At 45.0% G+C, this 22174-nt stretch overlaps 1 protein-coding gene across 1 annotated transcript in view; it reads left to right on the top strand.

Moving 5' to 3' along the window:
• The first annotated feature begins 19839 nt into the window (after positions 1-19839).
• MRPS6 (mitochondrial ribosomal protein S6) overlaps positions 19840-22174 on the top strand; it is a 46866-nt gene continuing 44531 nt past the window's right edge. Inside the window, exon 1 of the mRNA XM_084288075.1 lies at positions 19840-20162. Within this exon, the coding sequence (XP_084144201.1) occupies positions 20118-20162 (45 nt within the window). The 5' untranslated portion in view covers positions 19840-20117. The remainder of the gene's footprint in view (positions 20163-22174) is intronic.

Raw genomic sequence — 22174 nt, 5'->3', positions numbered from 1 at the left:
TTAAAGAGAGGACAAATACCGCACTTGCTCATGCAATTGATATGTTGCCCCTTTCACTTCCCAAGGTTTTAGCCGTAAAAGTGAGGACACTGCCATTGTGCACATCCTTTCTATAACTGCTGGTAGTCCTGCTGGTGATCAGGCAGCACAAGTGTGTGTTATGCCATTGACCTGCACACAGGTCTTGTACTTCAGAGCAGGACTTGTCTGTGAAGTTTCTGCTCTGATTTTTTCTGAGACTTCCCCAGGATGCACTGACTTAGGACCATGTTATCAAGGGTGTGCTGTGTGTTACGTTGCCTTGTTTCTGAGCTGTGAAGCTGAGATACTTGGGATTTGATTTTCAGACCAAAGAAGTTCTTGCAGTGCCACCTGCGATGGGTGGTTGTCCAGCAGGAACTCAGGCTCAAGTGAACTCTCCTTAGAGGGATTCAGAATGGGTGCTGCTTTTGAAAGTGCTCACTTCCTTCCTACTTTTCTTAAAAATCACTGCAAGTATTAATTTCCCTCATCAGGAGATAATTTGGCTGATAGCCTTTCTAGTCTCTGTGGGCTGTTTCTGTCTGATGTGCAAAGTGACTGAAAGTGTCAGATTTAAATTAAGCACAGACTGCATTTTCTTACTCGGTAACATAGCCTATTTATTAAGTTCAAGGTGGCTCTTCCTACTCCTTGGGTGCGTAGTTTATTAAGCGAGTACATCCCTAGAAGCAGGGAATGGGAAACATGAATAGATAACATGGGGAGACGTTGATTCATCTTCATTTGTAGAAGCGACTGCTTAACAAGTCTTGAATAACAGTGACTTCTGGGACCGAGTCCATCTGGGATGAATAACTTTTATATAACGTTTGGGGGTCTAAATTAAGAGCTGGATTCTGCCCTTGGCTGGCCCCCACAAGTAAGAGCGTAGGGAAGCACAGATGGTAGAAAAGCTCGGTTTAAAGTAGTGACCTTACACGCAGTATGACTGCCCAGCCAACAAATCTGCTCTCTGCACTGGGAGATATTGCTCATGTAGCAGACTGCGCACTGAGGTAGCTCTTAGGAGCTAGAAAACAGCTAATGGACTATTTCTTCCGTGAGCATATGCACGTGCTGTTCTCAGCTGCAGAGGCAGGTGCTGATACAATGTGAGGTCAGTTGGGAAGAGGGGCACGGAGCATCCCATGGCCCCAGGCTGCCTGGTGCAAAGTGGCCTTTCGTGACTGTGCACTCGATGAACTGGAGCCAGCAGTACCTCTGCTATTTGCCAGATGGGTGGGATGCATTGGCAGGGTGGTCCCTGACACTTGAATGGCAGCAATCAATTGTTTTAAGTACATCTCTGCAGTATTGGGCTCATCTTTTTGTTTTTTTGGGGGGTTTTGAAGACGAGGGAGTGGGTGTACATCCTGCTGGAAGAATGCCTTTCAGGCCAACTGATGCAGGTGACTGAGTGCCATTCCTTGGCTGGTCTTCACCAAATGGGGGATAAAAAGAAAGGGGAGGAATATGTGACCTTCCAGCCTTACGCTCTGCATACCATTTGGCTGGTGGGTGGCATTAGCAAGGCTCCACTGTTCGCTGTTGTGGGTGTCTTTATGAACATTAGCGACAGAGAGCCAGCGGGCTAGCAGTAAATACAGGGAGGCACCACAATCCACTTTAGCACTTCTCCAGTTCATTGACAACAGAAAGGCTATTGGAAGTGCTCTCGTTTTTCGGAAGTTATGTGTCAAGTCTGGTTTGCAGTGGAGAGGTATTTAGGGCCATGGTGACATAATCTATCCCACCAAGCAAGCAGTATTTGCAGGGGACTGTGTACAAGCCAGCTATATGTGTGCTCTAGCCCTACTTAAAATAAACCTACACATACTATCACTTTCTTATTTTAGGAACCAGCTGAAGGGAACGAGGGCTGCAGCAGCTACATATCAGTATATGCTGCACATACGCTGATTACTCCCACTCTTGTCATGGCCATTTCTCCTCAGCATTGCCAGCGCTGCGGAGAGGCATAACTCATGGTATTTTGGAGAATGCAGGAACAGGGTAGTCAATGCTTGCTTTGCCCCCTTGCTGTTGTCAACCTAGGTGATGGATTTCAAACTGCACGTGTGCATGTGTGCACACCCAGCTGGGTTAAATTTCCTTGCTGGCATTGAAGACAAAGGTGTATGCACTGAGGGGCTCCCTGGAGCCTGCAGGAATCCATCGGTGGTGTTACAGTTGTAGTGTTACAACCCTAGTGATGGCAAAGCAGCAGCATGGAAAATGGACTTAATGCTCACTCAGCAAAGTCTATGGACTCTGCCACCCACCTCCTCTCTCCCAGTCCCCCCATTCTTTTCCATGCAAGTATGCTGGATAGCTGGTAGAGCTGGAAAAATACTTTAGGATAACGATACTGAGTCATTAACCACGAGGTGGAAACAATTCATCCAGTTATCACCAGCCAGCTCCACCTCCAGCCTCCCAGTAGCTGGGGGCTGTGAAATGGCTGTCCCTCCTCCCCAGAGCCTTCTGTATAACCAGGCCATCCATCCATGCCCAGGAGCATGCTGTGATGTACATATGGCTCATAAACTGGACACCACACTACCTATGGTAACACTTTGGACCCTTTCATATCCAACACAGTTGGGAAACTCTGAACTATGTAGAGCAGGGGGGGGAGAATGGTCATCGCCCCATTTCTTCTCTTTTACATATTTAAACGAGTACCCAAAAACTAAATGAGTACCTGAGTACCTGAGTACTTTAAAAGAGACCTCAGCTTGGCCTCTGAAGCTGTAAGTCTCAATTTTCACATCCATTTCTGTGTATGCACCATCCTAGGCATAGGTGTGCACACGCTGCAGATGTTAGTTTGCATGTAGAAAAGCTATTTGTGCAGTTTAGAAGATGTGGGAAAAGCTTTTCTATATGCAAACTAACAACTAGATTTTGAAAATATGTCATTAAGTGGTAGTGTGTCACAGATTTTTTGCCTTCCTTCCTTCCTTCCAAAAGGATGTACGCGTGTGATTGAAATACTGTGTGAGCTGCTAGTTGGAACAGGATTTTCTGATTCTTCAGTAATTTATATTTACTTCCACCTAACAATGAAAACTGCTTACCGCACACAACTTTCGGCCTACTATGGATTAAAATGCATTTTGGAAATCTCCCCAGATTCCTGGCACATTTATTACAACAACTCAAAATATAGAGCGTTTTGGATCTTTAATCTTCACATTCCTGTAATACGAAAAGTTGTATAATCCATCTCTGAAGGACAAATCCTTATGAAAATATTGCAACCACACACTGCTAGTAGACTTGCGTCATATTAAATCTCTCATCCATATTCAGTGAGGACAAACCTCTCATTTTCTTGCATTATGACATTTATTTGTTTGCTAAAAAGCACCCATGAAAATGCATTATTTTTTTTTTCTGAAGGTCCATTTTCCACCCCCCTTTTCTTTTCCGCACAGCTGGCTTCCTGATCATGTGGAATTTGTTGGTGGGCAATGACAGCATCCGAACAGAGTCTGCTGCAGTGCCATACCACCTGGGAGAGGGAAAAGAGGCAAGGTGCAGGGGATGGACAAGCAGATGGAAAGGCAGGGGCAAAGTATGGTGTACGCACTTCCTGCTCTTCCCTCTGTGGTGTACCTATTGCAGTAAGGAGCAGTCTTTTTCTGGCAGAGGTCTCATGGGTCATTTCCATCTCCAGCTTCTAAACTGCTAAAGTTAATGGCGTTTTATTGCTTCATTTTCCAGTTCACCTCTAATAACTTGGCCTCCGCACACTGCAGCTGCAGATAAAACATATATATGGAGGAAAATTCCACTGAACATATTGTTTTTTTGCTTTCTCTTTGCTTCCAAACACCACTCTCAAAGCACGCAATGCCAAGTTACATATTACAAATTAGTCCTTCTTGTTCTATTCCTGGGCCCAGTACAGAAACCTGTTTGTCGTCTGTAAAAGCAGCTGAAGAGCAAGAAACAAATGCATCATTCTTTTATATGCGGGCCAGATAGAAAAACAGCTGAGCTGCTCTGTTGACAAAGACTTAGTATTAGAAAGCATACAATTTCCTGGAAAGGTGTGTTGTGCAGTGATCATCTATCTAAAGAGTGATCTCTGGATGTGACACAACAAGAAAAAGTCTAACTATTACTTGGATCCTTTCAGGGTAGAGACATTTTGGACAGAGCCTGAGGAACATGAGAAGCCAAAAAGAATCTGTTTAAACCAGAAAATCCCTTGTGGACAACAAACAGTGATTGTTAGTGATGTTACGTAAAAAAAAAAAGGGATTGAACATCCCAAAACTTCAACAGACTCAGTTCAGAACTTTGATAGTCTTTCGCTGTATGACATTTATATCAATCTTTTTATCTATAGATATAGATAAACCTCTTTCCTTTGTCAAATGAAAGGATACCTATAAGTCATCCAGATAAAAAATGAGATATGGGACCATCGTTTATATGACATGGAAAAATTCCATTATTGTTAATTATCTATTTTGGTAAAAATTTGACTCAGAACCCCACTAGGAAGTGGTAAAAGCCTTTTATTTATTTATTAATTTATTTTAAGAAAGATAGGAAAAAGCAAAATTAAAGTGTTCCAGTTTCTTTGGCATTTTCATTATTGGTAATGGGCTTGCTCAGCTTCAAGACTTAGAAATGCTGAGAGCCCAGGAAGTTAAGGTTAAGACAGACAAATTTTGTCTTACCCCTCTGCTAAAGATCTGTCAGTTCCCGTGCATTTCTAAGTGCAATTTTATTGTACTTTCAACTATGGCTATCGAAAACTCCACCACAAATCTTATGCAGGTTGGAATTGCTTTTTTTTTTTTTTTTTTTTTTTTTTTTTACAAACAAGTGACTGAACTTTTGTTTTGTTATTTTCCTTTCTTTGTTATCTCTGTGTTGTGTGTTCACCCCCCAGTTCTGCGGGAACTCATCTGGAGCAGGGCCCGAGTGTCCTGTGCACATCTCTGCAGTGCATGTAGACAAGGGGTAGCACAGTTCCCACAGCAGCTTGAACCACCAAAAAGACACAATTACAGCAATTCTGGTAGTGCAGCTCCACAGTTTTGTGCTTACACTGCTACCAGAAATATGGTCCCACCTTTCCTCTGCTGCTCTTTCCTCCCCACATGCTCATTCCTCCCCTCTCTGCCTGCCAACAGTAGCATCTATCTGGCTGTATGTTGAGCCAAATCACGGGGTTGATCTGGCTGAAAATTAAACCAGCCCCACAGCCCCTCCATGAACACATCCGTGTGTACACACACACACACATGCATGCCTTTGGAGTTTGTGTAGAGTCGCCACCACAGGAGGCAGACACAGGTCACCAACCTGTAAATAGTTTGGGCATTGTCTTGTTTTGTGCTTACAGTGTGCCTGGCGTGCACAGAGCACTGGACAAATAACATTTCCATGGAAATGACCACAGCCAGTAATAAGGATGATCACTAGGATCTGTGTCTTTTGAAGTTGAAGGAACCCCTGGAAAATCATTGTATTGGTACCCCAGGTAAGGGAAAAAAATTTTGCCACTTAATCATTGACAACAGCTGAGACTTTAGCCTCCCTGGCAGATATTTCATGAGCAAAGAAACTGAAGGAGTGTTGTAGAGGGCTTTCTGTCTGCCAAGAAAATCCCTAGTGTGAACACTGCCTGGAGCACCCCCGATGTTTGCACTGGTCTGGGACCACCATGGAGAAGTTGTTCTCACCGTCGGTACCAACCTGAGTTATTGCAGCCTGTAGTGGGAGCCCCGGACAGCACGGTTCCTTTGTGCTTGGTTCCCTCTTTGTGCATGGGAGGGCACAGCTCAGGCTCAGCTGAAACCACTATCTAAATAGGTGAACAAACAAAGGAGGGGAGGATGTGGTGTTGCTGTTCTAATTTTACATCAGGGGATGTTGGCACAGCGCTGAGCGTGAGTAGCTGGTGGTGCCAATGGAAACCTGCCAGAACTGTCAGCTACTGCATGGCCAGTACTGGAGGGGAAGAGGGTATAAAACGCTGGGTATAATTATGTGCACTGCTGCACCGTTAGCATGAGGTAGGTGTTTGGTACCTCCTATCTCAGAATCTAGGTTTTCCATGAACGGGGCACATTAAGGAAGTGCCAGCTGAAAAAAAATGATCTCGAGAATTAGTGATTGTATCATATTCTCTGCACAATTTTGCGCAGGGAGGGAACCACGCAGACATTAATGCTAAGAAGCAAGGAAAGGAGTTGCTGTTATGTCCTGGGTTGTTCTGCTGAGAATAGCACAAGTTGTTCTGCCTAGCCAACTTGTAACGTCTTATTACACAATACAGACAATTCCACATCCCATAAAGCAATGATACAGTTCATTGTTTCACGGTGTCCACTTTTTTTTGTATCTAATTTCACCAGCGGAAATGGGAATTGCTAGGATGTTTTTTAGTGTATCAGCATTCATGACATCTCTGCAAGGGGCTATTTGATTTCCTACTTTCCTGCAGCTGTCATCTGTTTTGCTATTTCTTCCACATATTGTTGTGCGTTTCTTTTTTTTTTCCACACACATTTGCGATAGAAATAGTTCCGTGACTTACCTAATCATAACTTCTTTACACGGAGCCTGGTATTTTGCTGATACAATATACAGTTCTGAAAGCAATGTCCTGTTCTGATTCACCTCATTTTTTTGTAGCGTTGCCAACTCCATAATTGCTCTGCATGCATTGAAAGTCCAGTATATGTGACAGCTAGATCACCTTCCACTAAGAAAAAAAGGTATGATTTTTTTCCCAGACACTTGTAGCTGCTGAAGCAAGCCTGAAAATCCTTATTTTAATAGGATGCACTGCTGAGGAACACTGTGGTACCTCATAAAGACAGTCCCATTCATTCTCACTTGCTGAACAATAACGCATGCATGCGTGTGTACGTGTACGCTCCCTCTCCTGCTCTGGGGAGGGCTATGTACACTTCTGCCAGGCTCCATGCTTGCCCTGACTTGCTGTGCCTAGTAACTCAGGTTCAATGTACTCTTGCTCTTACCAGGCTTGCTGTGTTGTTAAATTGTGTGTTAAATTGCAGAACAGACCCAGCAGGACTGTAAATAGAAAGCAAATCCTACTGATTTTCTCAAAAGCTAAGAAGAAGGCAGAGATTTGGGATATAGATTGGTATCCGTAAGAAACGATGCTGCAAATTGTTTTCAGCTGTTGCTTGTATCATTTTTGTCTCCTGTTTTGAAGTTGCTGTCCTGAGAGAGGTTTCTGAGTTCTGATTCAAAGTATGGAAGAAACAGCCGATCTTCTGTTTTTCACACATTCCGATATTCTTGCTTGTACATTTTTTTCCCAAGGCTTTTTCTTTGTTACTTTACTGTGAATAAAAAAAAAAAAAAAAAAGGACCGAACAAGCTGGAGCTTTTTCCCTCTTACAGATGGGACGGAGCTGATTATTGCATTACATTGAGTTAACTCGGCAAATTCACTGAAAGCAATGGGATAGCTAAGATGCCATTAAGGCCATAAAAAGGGCAACACGCTTTATGACTGGAAATGATGCTTATGCTATTAAAAAACCTCTGGGTTGATCCTCAGTGCCTATGGTTTTATCAGGTCTGGGGGTTGGAATACGCTTTTATTTCTAGGTGGAGCACCGTTCCTGCAAAATAACAGATAAAAACACAGAAGCCCTGATTCCATTTTTTTTTCTTTCTTCTTCTTTTTTTTCTTTTCTTTTCTTTTCATGGCAGAATCCCTTTTAAAAGTTCAAACTAATTGAATGTTTCATGCTCACAAATGCAGAGTTGGCCTCTAATTGTCACTTACACAGAACTGTAGTGTTCTGTCACTTCATTCACTGAGGGACTTGAAATATATTATGCTGAAAATTTATTACAAGATTCATTAGCTTTTCCGAAGCCACCAAGTTCTTAATGCGGATTGGTTTGAATATAGCCATGATTTACATGTAAATATGGTAGATCCATGCACTGATTTTGTTTGATGGGAATTAGATATATAGCTGAATATATTTACCATGCAGATATGTCTTATTGCTTGCTATAAATCATTTCTCAGAATCCAGTATTTTAGTTACAGTAAATTTTTTAAAAAATATAATAAAAAACAAGACAGCAGATTACTTATTTAGTATACATTTCATTATACTGTATTCCGTGAAAAAAAATGGTAGGCATGTATCAGTTCCTTGTCTTAAGGGAACTTAAAATCTAATTGTATTTGAATCAGATGGGTAAAAAAAAGTAATATCCAGAGGTATTATCATTGTGTTGAATATTCATTGTTTAGCTAGAAAGCTTCATTGGGATAATTTAGTAGGGAATTAAATATTTTGAGGAGAAAGAAATGCATTCGGGCGACCACAAAAGTTCTTTCCAAATCAGTCTGTCCCAAGGGCAGAAAGAATATTGCCTGAGTATCCTTTTTCGCATTAGCATTTTGTAGTGTGAAAACATCCCACACCATGCTTTTCCCCAATGTGTTTTCCCCTAGTATCCACTAAGATAATTTAACATCTGTAATACTTTAATTTCTGGTGTCATTTTTTCCACCTGCGCACTCTTTCCTAGCTCATTTGCAGTGTTTTATCTTCTCGATTAATGTGAGAGATGAAAGCAAACAAAAATAGGAACAAATGTGCGTGTTTATTTAAGATCTGGGTCAGTTGTTTTGGCAGCTCTGTATCTGCAAAGAGGAGAAGGGAGGAGTAATTGGTTTAGAAATCTGTTGTAATTTTAGTTCACGGTCACGGATGATCCTGGTCTGTCACCAGACAGCATCCCTCTGGTATGTACATCTCATGAGACACCTTTGACTGCAAGACCTCAGGATGAAACACCAGTTTTGTACCTAGAAATACCTTCACTTTAGAGAGGATCTTCAGCTGAGCGTTTTCAACAGGGTTATGCTTTTCCTTGTGTGACTTCAGAAGTGCAGAAAGAGCAAAGTTAGGCAGGGATGCAGCCTCACTTTCTGCTCTTTGTTGTGCTACATGAGATTATTCTCATGACACAGGGATAAACTATTCCACTTCCTCCCAATGAACATACAAACTTTTTGATTTATGGTTTAAGTGAAACTTGGAGAAAGCATTCCTCAGAGCACCCGGAACCAGGAGTGAGTCAAGTGGGAGGTTTCATATTCCCCTGCTAACCGGAGGGGCAGTGCTTTAAACAGTGGTAGAAGCTGGTGTGCTTGCTGGGCTCTTGTGGCATTTTTTCTGTCCCACCATTACTGTGTTGGTCCTGCTTGACTTCAGAACAAGCTATTTAGTGCTCCCTTGGCCAGCTGCTGACCTTTTATAAGCTAGCTACCATTTCTCTGCAACCCAATTGACTGTATTTGTTCAGAAGACCCAAAAGACGGTCAAGGCCATTCCAGTGCAGCATATACCAGGCTGTCTTATAGCTTTTCCAAGACCTGGAACTTTCTTCTCTGTAAAAAAAATAAGAGATTCAGACATGCATCTATAATTTTATTTCAAGCCCCTAAATCTTGGGGAAATCCAGACAGATGTTCAAGCTTTCACTTTCGGTTTTGAAGTCCTGTTGTTGTACGGGATTTTGAAGAACTACCAAAAAGGCATTTTGTTAATGATCTCCCGTCCAGCCAGAAAGACAAATTACCAGAAATTTCACAATCATTTCAGAAAAACTGTTACTGTAAACTCACACAATTCTCAGCTGATCTGATTTCCCAGGTAGATGATATCAGTAACGTTAAGCACCTGTAAGTGGCCTGCCCTTTGTAAAGGATAATACACTTGCACAAATGTAAATTGGACAAATTGAGTAACAACTGCATTAGTCACCTGTAAAAACTGAATGTGAAACTTCTGGTTTTAACAACATACACATCTCCTGTAGGTTGTGTATGCAGGAATAAGTCTATTATCTGAAAGATTTTGAATTCTCTAATCGAACTCATTCATATGGCACCAGATAGCTTTTTTAACGTAATATTGCTAAGACTAAACTCCTAAATTCCTCTGTAGTATAACTACAGTGAACTGGAGTTAATACTGGGGAAAATATAGAGTCCTGTTTATTACAGACATTTATCAATTGTTGCGCCATAATAAAGAAACCCATAATAAAGACTAACAGCAAGGCTTTTTATTTTTAATTTTTATTTTTTTCTTTTTCTATGACAATCTTTCAGTGGCTGGCAGCATGAGAGGCAAACAGAGAAGCCGGCTGACAAATACTCTTTATGTCATGCCAAGAGAGAATTCCTGAATCTTGTGGAACGAAAGATGTGGGATATATAGCACATCTCAAAGTGGGAGTAAAGCATGTCACAGCTAGCTTACTTGCCAGGTGGGCAGCCTGGGGAGAGGTAGATTTGCCTCCTCACCTGCTAAACATACTTGGTTTAAGCTGACCATTTCCTCCAAATGTTCCTCTCTCTTCTCAATGGATTCTTAACTGCTCTTTCCTCTGTTCCTTTGAAAAAAAACATAGTGTAATTTAGGATTTAGCTCTAATTGTTTCTAATTTCTGCAGTATTTCTAATATCTCCACAAAGACTTATGGGGGTTATTTTTTATTCATGGAGATTGCTCAGAAAAAAAAAAAAAAAAAAAAGGAGCATGTTCTGGATATCGTGTGCTAAATCTGAGGCTTTTGGAGTTATTAGACTTGCTCTGCAGGGTGTTTTAGGTGGTCTGCAAATGCATAGTACGTCCAAAACATCCGTGCAGCATCAGAATTCCTGCACAGGTACTGATCAGCTCTACAATACCTGCACAGTAGATCTCACGCTTCTTGGAAGCATCAGCCTCCCAGTGCACGAAACATAGAGGTGATCTGTGGTTACGTGATAGGCGAGTCAATGATCGTTGGACACCCACCAGCCAGGCTCAAAGTCACACTTCCAGTCAGGCTGTCTGGTACCTGAAAATCGTGGAGAAATGTATGAAATCTGCATTTTCTGCCTAGACACAATTTTTGAATGGAGAAAGAATAAATGTCCAGGGAAGCCTGGATAAATGGTAACCTGAGGCAGAAATTATTATGCCCAGAAGAGAGTCAGAAATGAAAGCTGACTGAACATCCTTTGCTTCAATAAACTAGAGTTTGGGAACAGAATAGTCTTAAGCCGGGATGCAGGGCTTTCCCCTGGGAAATAGGAGACAGGTGGGCTACACTGAAATGAGAGAGAATTATACTTTAGGATTTTTTTTTTTTCTTCACTTTAATCATATATTCACAGGATTATGAGCATGCATATACATGTCAGTATCACTAATAGGAAAATAATTGCATATTTTTTTGCTTGTGTGATTTATAAGGGTGATGGGGTCAAACCTCATCACATCTCTAAATTAATCTGGGTTAGGGATTCCTCTGAGTGAAAGTAGTTTTAAACTAGATTACACAATTGGATCATTGTAGATTATTATATTTCCACAACACAATTCATTATCAGCAAGTGCCCTCACACAGAGCATGGCAAACAGCTGTAAAACTAGGGAGAAGTGTTGTGCATGCGGGAAGTGACATTTTAATTTCACAGAATTGCATTATAGCTTTCATAGCACTAGAAAAATGCCTCAGCGATAGACACAGTCTGCAGCCATTGCCAACATACAACGCAACCTTCACATGGGTTCTCTGTAGAGGAAACCTAACTGTTGACACAAACACTGCTACAGCATGACAGCAGTGCTAGAAGGTGGATGGTGCTGGCATGAACACCAGGAAGCCTTGGATTTTACTCCCACTCGTGTCATGAAAGTTTTGTGCAACGTGAGGCAAGTTGTTTTCCCCTCTTTGTACCTCTGCTGCTTCTCGCTCCGCTTTCTTGGCTTGGCTATGCAGAATATCAGGCCCCCAGGACAAGGACAAGGACGTTTGCCTCCCAAATGTTTGCAAAGTGATGCAACAAAACAGCTTTTCAGGTTCGTGAGAAAACCTTCCAGTCTCCTCATAAAGGAGAAATGCTAGTGCTTGTTTGTCTCCCAGGTGATGGGATTTCAAGCTCCTTTGGCCAGAAATGCACATGATGTAGCTAGAAAAAAAATTCAGATAAGTTACCAGTGAAGGCTTAATGCCTATTTTTCACATGTAATAGGAATCCCCTGCAGCAGTAATTCAGCCCTTTTGGCACAGGCTGCGTCTACTTACAAATGTAGAAGGTAGGAAGAGGCCTCAAGAAATTCTCTGGGGGTCAGCAACCTTTCAAAATTCGCATCCAATTTCTTTCTCCCTCCTTTGAGGTTATGCGTGCTGGGCAAAGCTTAGCGATAGCTGGGAGATGCTTTTCCCAGTGATGACACTCTCCCGCTGCCACGACTCCAGCTCCAGATGCTACATAAGCCTTTCAAACATGTGCCTGCGAGCTATTACGCACACTTGCCTGACAAGCTCCGGCCCTTGGGTCTAGTACGCCCTTCCCAACACAATGATGTCTTTTTCAAGTGTGTTTTAAACCATCAGCACCAGAGACTCAGTGACCTCCTCTGGCACCAAGGCTTCCTTAACCTCCTAGCTAGGCAGGTATTCCTTATGCATAGCAGAAACCCTAACTCCAGGCACCATTTAAGCTCCCTGCTTCCCTCTCGGCATGGGCAGCACTTGCTGCCTGTCAGCGAGCAGCTGCCTTTTACATATTTCAGGACCGTTATCACGTTTCTTCCCAGTCCTCTCTTCTCTAGACTAAACAAATCCAGTTCTTAGAGATTTCCCTCCAGGGTTAGCTTCTTAAGACTTTTAGTATTTTTTGTTGCTCTCAGGACTTTCCCTGATTGCCCATTCCCCTCTTAAACCCAAAGTGAGCCCATTTTCCCGACTGAGACCTCACCAGTGCTGGGTAGGAGTGGAGAAATTTTTTCACATCTCACCTAAGCAGTTTATACATTTCAGCACAGTACTTGCTTTCCCACACCAGTATAGCATTGCTAATTCCTAGTCAGCCTGAGATCGACCAAAACCTCCCAGGTTTATTGCCTAAGTGTTAACAGATTACACCTGTACTTGCTGCACAGACTCCTTGTGTTTTCAGACCTTTTCCTCTATTAGTCAGGATGCCAACCCTGCTCACAGAACTTTCTCAGCAAATTTGATAGCTGTTCTCTACACATCGCCTTCCTAAACACAACAAAAGTAGTGAGTGGTGCAAGTCCCAGAAAGGGCATCTACAGAACTGCTTTCTGTAACTCTTCCACATCAACAATGAGTTGATGATAATTACTCTTCTAACACTTTTTTTTTTTTTCCTTTCCAAGCAGCTCTGAGTCCACCTTACAGCAGTTTTGTTCTAGCTCACTTACAAGAAATCACAACAGACTGTGTTGAAAGCCTTGTTCAAGTGAAGATACGCAATATCTATTGTCCATATGGCCCGCTACTTGTCAAAGAAGAAAATCAGCTCGGTTCGGCATGATGTGTTCCTGGCAAATCTTTGTTGGCCTCTACTTATCCAGTCATTATCGCCCATGCACAAAAGAAAAGTTTGTTGAATTACTTGTTTCAATGTATTCCCAGGAATTCCAGTTAGGCTGTTTTCTCTGCCTGTGCTCCTCAGACTGCTTTTCTTCTTTCCTTAGCATGGGTACTGCTATCGCCTGTCTCTGGTCTCCCGTTCTCCAGGTTGTTGTGGGAAAGGATCCCAGTTCTCCATGTTCTTTCACGTGAGTTGTGTCAAGTCTGGCTGGATGGAGAATAACTCAAGTAGTCTGTTCTGTTCTTCCTGTTATTTAGCCTTAGACATTAACAGTTCGTCAGCTGGTCATAACTAACTCTTTTAACTGAGGAATGAGGGAGAAAGGCATTAATCACTCTGGCTTTTTCTGTGGCACCTCTTACTAGGTTTCAATCCTGGTCAACGGGTAGATCATTGCTTTGCCATTGTTTTGCTCTGATTTGTAATGTACAGAAGCACTTTCCTGTTACTCTCACTTTCCTTTGTTAATTACATTGCTTTTTTTTTTTTTTTTTTCCCTGGTCCTTTCTGATTTTATTCCTACAGGCTCCTACTATTCTTTTATTCGTGTCCTTAGTTTGCTGTAGCATATGATCACACTGGAGGACCCACTTGCTGAGGTTTAAAGAAGTGGCTGCCCGTAAGCTGGGGCACAGAAGCTGACAGTACACCAACTGGGGCTCTGAAGCTTTCTTTCCAGGGTCTTTTTCTATATGCTCATTTTATAGAGGTGTTTCCTTGTTATCTTTTATCCCTGGTAAGCTACCATTTGCAACCTGAGTGCTCCTCCCCAACCACATCTTGATTTCCGCAGCGCCAGAGCCAGTACCTTCGTCTGGAAAAACTGGACACCGTCAGAGCCCCCTGACCCTCCACCACCACTCCCATCTCCATGTAACCCTGTTTGACCTGTTCACAGCAGCCTTCCCACACCATCTGGGATTTGGGATTTTGGTGGGCAGGACACTTCCTTGGATATCAGGCTGGACAGCATGACTCCTCTTCCTCCTCTTTCTGCATAAAAGAATTCCCAGCCTTAAATACTTTTTGATATCTCTTGGGTGCAATGTTTTCGGGATGGGCTTGGGTTGGAAGTATATGTAGTTTAAGGGTTTTGTAGATTTTGACAGCTCAGTTTGAGACAGTAAGTATTTCAACTGAATATTTCAAGACATTGCTATGCTCTCTGTTCAGAGCACTTTATATGTCCAGCATCAACTGAATTCAGTTTCAGCTGGGATCATTCAGCACTTCTGCAAATTAGACCACAAAATCTCAATTGAGATACCCAGAAACTAGGAGCATGAAATTTATGGCCACCTGCAAAAAGTGTGGTTTAACCGACTTATCCAGCATTACAGAAGAACTGTGCAGCAAAGGAGGGATTGAATCCATCCCTAAGGCAAAGCTCAGCTGTTTTAGCCAGGACTTCATCCTTCTTTTTCACATGATCCTGTACTGTCACTTTGCTGCACATCTTCTGTTTTCTGAAATAAATGTGAAAAAACTCATGAAGATGGTGGCCTTCCCCACTATGTAGCGCCTGACATAGCTCCAGAGCAGCTCCACCCTGAGAAGTAAATGTAGAATAGACCCCATGGAAAGAATAGTATGCAATTATATTATTTGCAATTATTTGAAAATGCGTATGCAAGTGAGAGGAAGGATAAAATTACACACATTATGTAGTATTGATTTTGTGACCTAATCCTCATTTAAAGCAGATTTTATATGTGCAATTAGCTAGCTTTTAAAAAAGCAAACAGTTTAAAAAAAAGAGAGAGAGAGAGAAAAAAAAGAAAACCCCTACCATCGTGTGGCATCATATTGCTGTAAATGTCATTAGGGCTGGAGCCTTTAGATCTATGGCAGAGAGCCCTGCCACTCTGAACTAACAGGGAAGCTGATAAGAGCAGTGGCTTGTCATCCATGTGTGGACAGGGGCAATATTAGACAAATTACTTTGTCAGGAGATTCACAGGTATTTGCTGACAGAGGAGGACTGGTGGCTGTGGGTAGGCGGGAAACCCAGACGTGCATTTTTATGAGAAGCTCTGAAGTACATCATTCTGCCTGTTTGCTTCTAGCATGGCCCATTCAACTTCCTACTGCCCCATCTTCCCCTACCCTAGTCTTCTTCAAGACTGCCCTATCTGAACCCTAGTCTTTCTCCATCCATTCTTTCCCTTTCCCCCTTTAATATCCTCTCCTTAAACCCTACTCCCAGTTTGAGAGCATCACACCCCAATCTGTTCCACATTCCTTCCTCCTTGCTCCTGTCAGCTCTGCTCTGGGCTTTTTGCCCCAGACTTTATCCTTTCTCTTCTTTGATTTTTCCTTCATTTCTTTCTCAGCTCTGTTTCCTTTCAATCCTCCCTCCAGGGAAAACCCTTCCCATGTTCCCACAGCTCCAGCTATTACTATCATCTCCTTCTCTTCAGCCTGGCTTGCTCATCTTCTCCCTCGGATCAGATGACTTCTGGCATTTCAAAGCTCTGATCCAGCTCCACCCATCACTTCTTTGGAGTAGGTTTAAACCACAATCACTGCCACACTGCAGAGCCACACAGGTATTCCCACGATGGCTTTATATGAGCTCGTTCACCTCCTGTCACCGCAGGTATACAGTGCTCAGCTACAAACCCTGCCAGGAAGGTGAGCAGATATTAGGGAGAAGAGGCATGTGTATCTGTATCTGTATTTGTATCCGGATCTGTATTTCTATTTGGATCTGTATCTATATCCCTGTCTGTGTCTATAGACAAACACGAGTACAAGCAAACAAAAATACACTTGGCAGTGTATCAGTGTACAGCAGATCTCTTTCCACAGGCAATTCCTGTTTTCTACTAATGCCTCTGAAAGTCTGTCCTGATTTGGAGTTCAAGATGGGCAACATCCTACTACTAAATCTATGATAAATTTTGATTTTGGGTTGGTATTGTGTGAAGTATCACAGCTAGAAATTAAAGCTTTGATTAAGAGGAGAGTATTGGCTTTTCTGTGGTGCACAGAGTACTTGTTTCACAATGAGGTATACTCCAGCATAAGAAAGAAATCACAGAAGCACAATATAGTTATGCTCAGGCTATTAAATATCATCTTAAGGTTTTAAAAACACACAATACATTTTCTTTTCTTTTTTTCCCCTTAATTCCTACCATACTGGACCAGCTTCTTCATCAGAAGTCTATTAGATATCACATGACATTTCTGAATTCCCCAAAACATTTCCAAAAGCTTTTTCAGAAGATAGGTTTTGTATTCACATATGCATACAGAATGCAGGAGGACGTATTTTTATCCTGTGCTCTATTAGAAAGAGTGACGTTACTCATTAGTGCTCTCTGTGCTGCTCACTGGCACATGGATGGGTATGAAAGACACTAAGGGGTAGAAAGGACGGCTTGCCTTTGTAGCACCCTCAACCTCCAGCATAAAAAAAACATGACTCAGGCCTCTCAAGTCACATATTTACACTTATTACTTTTTAAAAATAAAATAGAATACCGGGGGGTGGGAGCGGTTTATGTTTGCTTTCCGAGTCCTCAGGGCACGGTCACTACATGTTTCTCAGACCTTCCTCTACTAGTGTGTGCTTTGAAACGGTAAACGAGAGTTTCCTACTGTCTTTGGATACTTGTGGTTAGTGCTCTGAGGAACAAACAAACCTGTGAGATTCAAGGCAGCAGTGGACACACTGCATTAGCAGTGAGAAAGTCAAAAAGTGTGAGGAACTCTCATGAAGATACGGGATGTCGCTAATGCACGCAGTAGCCAGCTCATGAGTGAGTGTGCACAGCTGGACGTGGGCATGGAGCCTGAGACCAGAGGTCTGCATATGTGGTATTCAGTCACAGGTTGATAATCACTGTACCTGTGTCACTAATATGCACATCAAGAGCCCCTCAAGCATGGAGATCTTGTTCAGAGAATATACACGGGAGCATGTATCTGGGAGTGTGTTTGTTAAATCTCATGCACAACCATTTCTGTGTGCATGAACAGATGGCAGGCCCAGGCGTAAATGGGCTCAGGCTCACTCTTATGTTGGTGAGGTCTTGAGATGTTGTGCTGAAGGACACGTGTGGGTGAGGTTCACAAACAGGGAAGGGGGGCTTGTTGGCCACATGCAGAGGTGTATTGGTGGGGCTTGGATGTGGAATGTAGCTAAAAGTGCATGTGAATGGTGAATATAAATGTACATCCAACTGAGATTAAATACTGACATTTGAGTGGTACTAGAAATTTCAGTCTATAGACTTGGGGATTTCTGTGCATGAGAAAGACTTCAGGAAAGGAAGTTGAATGTGTTTCATTTTTATTTATTTATTTATTTTTTTCTGGAAGATGAGTATTTTAAGCAGGTAGAGCATGGGTAAGAGCAGCAGGACACAGATTTCATTCTATGGGACGAGAACAGTGTGCTCATGTGTGACTGTACCACCACCAGCAGGGTGGGAACTGCTGTCCATTTGTGTCCGTGTGGCAGGGGTGTCTGGGCACCCTCCCCTCCATAGGGGACCACCATTTGCAGACTATGTGGATCTCCTCTGGAGTAACTCAGGCAGCTGTTCAGGACAAGGAAGAAGCTCTCTCCACACAATACCATATAAAAACCAACCAACCAACCACCACCAGCAACAAAGAAAACACAAAGCAAAGTGACCCAGGGAAGGCTTGTATGTGGTAAGCACCAGCAGGCAGTAAATTATACCTGTCAGCTGGCAGATTGGCAATGAGTGCCAAAGCACAGGTGTTTACCTGAGCTGGGGGGTGTAGGCTGGGAGTATGTGTAAAGACTTGTGCACAGGCAATTTATCCTGAACAGCTGACAACCTGTGGTGGTGCACAGAAGTGCCTAATAAAACACAGCCCCTGTGGGTGCTGCCTCACCTGTAGGGAATGACCTAGAACTCGAATTTGGAGAAGATGAGGGATGCCCACGACGTTAGCAGTGCTGGCTGTGCTGCAAGTCGCTGTGGGAAAAGTTTTCAGTTAGCAGTGCTTGCATCTCGGATTCGTTTTACCAGCTACTATATCACTGCTGTGCAAACAGAGCAAAAGCAAGCAATGCCAAGTTGATGGTATTTTTTTTTTTTTTATTATTTTTTGGTAGAGACGGGCAGGGATGGGCAGCTGAGGCCTCTCTGACTGGGGTGGGGCTGTAGGCAGGTAGTCTGAGTTTCTGAGTTGGTGAAAGTACACGTCAATGCAGAGTGAGGTATGAATTCCCCTTCCATTTTACAAGGAGGTTAAAGATGTACATAAACGATGAGTAAGAGGTTAGGCACTGTTGAAGAAAAGAGCAGGGGGTGTGGGATTTCCAGCGTCTTTTGGAGAGAACGTGGGCTTGGTGTACAAGGGGACACAGGCATACAGCAAGAAGCTGGGGTGCCGCGATATTATTTCGTTAAAGTTGTTTAGTCTGGAGATCTGCCTTCTTCCCTGCATCCTCATCACCTGGAGCCATGGCTGGTGAGGAGAGGTGAGATGTGCCACCTTGTGAACATAGGCAGGGCCAGGCCAAGAGGGCTTCAAAACCCAGGGCAGAAACTCAGCACGAGATCTCTCTTTAAAGCCAGCTCTGTGCTGTGTTTTTGGGACGCTCTTAAGCGTGTGCGTGGGATTAGGTGGTACCCTCAAGGCATGTTTCTATGCTGTGGAGAACAGAAATCCTTCTGAAGCCAGCCTGACCATACCGTGAGGCTCTTCCAACGTGCCTCTTCTGGGGCCGTGGGTGTTTGTGGACTGGCAGCACACGGTCAGGGCTGGGAGCTGGTGTGTGGTGACCCTCCATTGGGGTCGCCTCACCACTGTACCTCAGCCTAGGTGTCCCTCAGGCACCTACGCACAACCACGTGCTGCACTGAGATAAAAAAAGAAGGAAAAAAGGACAAAAAAAAAAAAAGAAAACATTCACTGGGAGTGACCCCAACTCTGTGGGCACCAGGACGCCTCCACTCAAGGGCAGCCAGCTTCCCGCGAGGGAGCAGGGCGGCCACGCCGCCGCCCTCAGAAGCTTCTGGAAGGGCACCTGGGGCACCCACCCGCGGGCCCCCCTCGCCGTGCTCCCCACCCGTGAGCGTGGAGCCGTGGCCGCAGCCTCCCGCCCGTGGGCTGCGAGGCCCCGCCGGGTGCCGAGGGGGGGAGCGAGGGGCGGTCGCAGTGGAAATTTCCACTCCCTGCAGCACCAGCAGGCAGGAAGGCGGGCGCAAGCCCGGAGCCACCGCAGGGGGGGGGGGGTGGTGGTGGAAGGAGGCGCGGCTCGGGGGGCTTCGCCATCGTCCCCCCTTGTCCCTCCGCCCCGCTGGGGGCCGCAGGAGGAGGAGGAGGAGGAGGAGGAGGGAGGCAGCGGACCCCGGGCGGGCGTGTGCGGGGCAGCGGCGGAGGCGGCGCCAGCGGCGGGCAGGGGGCGGAGCGGCGGAGGCTGCGCAGCTGCCGGCGCCCTTTAAGCCGCGCCGCCCGCCCGCCCGCCCCGGTGTCTGTGCCGCCGCGGAGCCGCGCGGGCAGGAGCCGCCGTTGGGGACGCGCCTTCCTCTTCCTCCTCCTCCTCCTCCTCATCTTCCTCCCTTCTCCGCGCACCGCCGCCCCTCTTCCTCCCCGCTCGCCCTCCGCATCCCCGCTCCTCCTCCTCTTCATCCTCCTCCTCCTCCTCCTCGCGCCGCCGCCGAGCCCTGCGATGCCCCGCTATGAACTGGCTTTGATCCTGAAAGCCATGCAACGGGTGAGTGGGGGGGGCGGGAGGGGAGGAGGGACGGCGCCTCGCGGACCCCCCCTCAGCGCCCTGCCCCGGCCCCTGCCCCCCCCCGGGGGCACCCCCTTGGCCCTTCATTTTCCCTCCCCCCCCCCCCCTTCCCCAGTATTTTGGAGCCGAGCTGCGCAGCCTGCCCCAGCCCCCCGCCTGCGCCTCTCCCTGCCCTCTCTCCCCCTTTTTTTATCTTCCATTTTTCTCATATTTTTCCCCCCCCAAAAAGGCTTAGTAGCCGTGCACCTAGCAGCACAGCCCCCGCAGGTCTCAAGCCCGAGCACCAGGGTCTTAACCCCCTATACCCCCCCCATACCCCTCCCCAGCCCCATTGACCCTCGCCCACCCCTCAGTCCCCCCCTTGGGGTCCTGTAGGGTGCTGTGGGGTGCTATGGGGTGCTGTAGGGTGCCCATCTAGTGGCCTCCCCAGCCTCCTGGCCTCGCCTCAGCAGAGGCAACACTGCGGGCATCCCCTTGCTACGGGCAGGAGGCTGCCAGCCCCGCGCCCCTCTGGCCCTCGGAAGCCTCAAAGCATCATTTTTTAAAATATATACGTACATATAGCGTAGTTAGTTCATTTAACGCGCTTATTTTCCGTTGGTAACACCAGTTGAGCCCCGCTGATAGGGCCGGCCGTATCGCCCCTCCGAAGGGCTGCCGGTGGCGGCGCGGCGATAAGCCCGGGGTGACGCGGTGCTGGGCCAGGGGTGTGCGAGTGGACCTGAGCGTAAATATTAATAACACAGAAGCATCTCCATCTAGGTAGGACCCCCTCTTTTTTTTTTTGGGAAAACGGTAGCTGGTGCTGGTCCTCCGCCAGTCCTTCCGCAGCCTTTTGTTTATCTGCCACCTTCCCGCTTCATGTGCGGTGCTGGGGTGGGAATGTAGCAGCCCTTCTGCTAGCCTGCAGCCCTTCTCATCTCGCCCGGTGTGGACACGCTCGCTCCTGCCTTTAACCTTTGTTTACAGGATCACCTCTCTCCGCAGTAGCATATCAGGAAGCTAAATAGCGTTGCTCTGTTTCCTCCGTAGTTACGGGAGCACGTCTTCATGCTTTACATGTGCTACATATACTAGTACATTTCCATTCATTTTACATGTAGCATCCACATGTCAGGGTTGGCTTTTTTTTTTTTTTTCAACTTGGCTTAACTGCAGAAGCTGTAGTAGACTTCTCAGGTGAGTCCCCTAGTGGAGAAATACGGCAACTGGAGCAAATCTGGTGGCATCGCTGCACCACCTCATGGAGCAGCATTCAGCCTGACAAAACACGCTTCTCTTGCTGGGCTTGTGTCACAGGGTGACTTCCATCCCCGTCCCCCCAGTCCACGTGTAAGCCGTAGGTAAGGTGATGAGATGCTTTCTGTATATATGCTGCTCGTGTGGGAGATGCACTGCTCTGTGCAGACCCTCTAAATGCAGAACAGGGCAGAAGGCATAGCAAATCTGACATACTGAGACACCAGTAAACTGACTGCTCTGAAAGAATGCCATAGAGTGCTGTGCTGGTGAAAAGCATCTTTGACTCCAAGTGTTTGAGCACTGAGATGCAGGGATAAGCTTTTAGTTGCAAAATGCTTCTAAGGAGCCACTGATGCACTCAGGATTTAACATCTGCAACCTTTTTCTCTTTGACTCTCTAGTACGCTCTTTCCTAGTAGTAGATGTATCTTAATGTGTCCTTTGTGGTGGTGGTAATGCACCGAGTTTTGGTTCAGGAATACTGCTGTTTCTAACCTGCCTTTGTCATAGTTCTAAAGTCAAGGGAGTTAATCTCTAGATGCTCTTTTTTTTTTTTTTTTTTTTTTTTTAAGTATCTTACTACTGTTGCCATTTCTGAGCAGTGAAAACACTTGAAGAAAATTTCTGTACGGGTTCTATGCTACGCAGTGTTGCTGCATCCTGACAAATGATCCTAATGATCCTGTAACAACGCACAACCTGAAGCATAATGCTAACTTTAATTAGTCAAAATACGGAGACCTGAATTC

This window comes from Netta rufina, assembly GCF_964035555.1.
Source record: "Netta rufina genome assembly, chromosome: 1".
NCBI classification, from domain to species: domain Eukaryota; kingdom Metazoa; phylum Chordata; class Aves; order Anseriformes; family Anatidae; genus Netta; species Netta rufina.
Note: the sequence above shows the minus strand (reverse complement) of the source record. Positions and strands in the feature narration are given on the sequence as shown.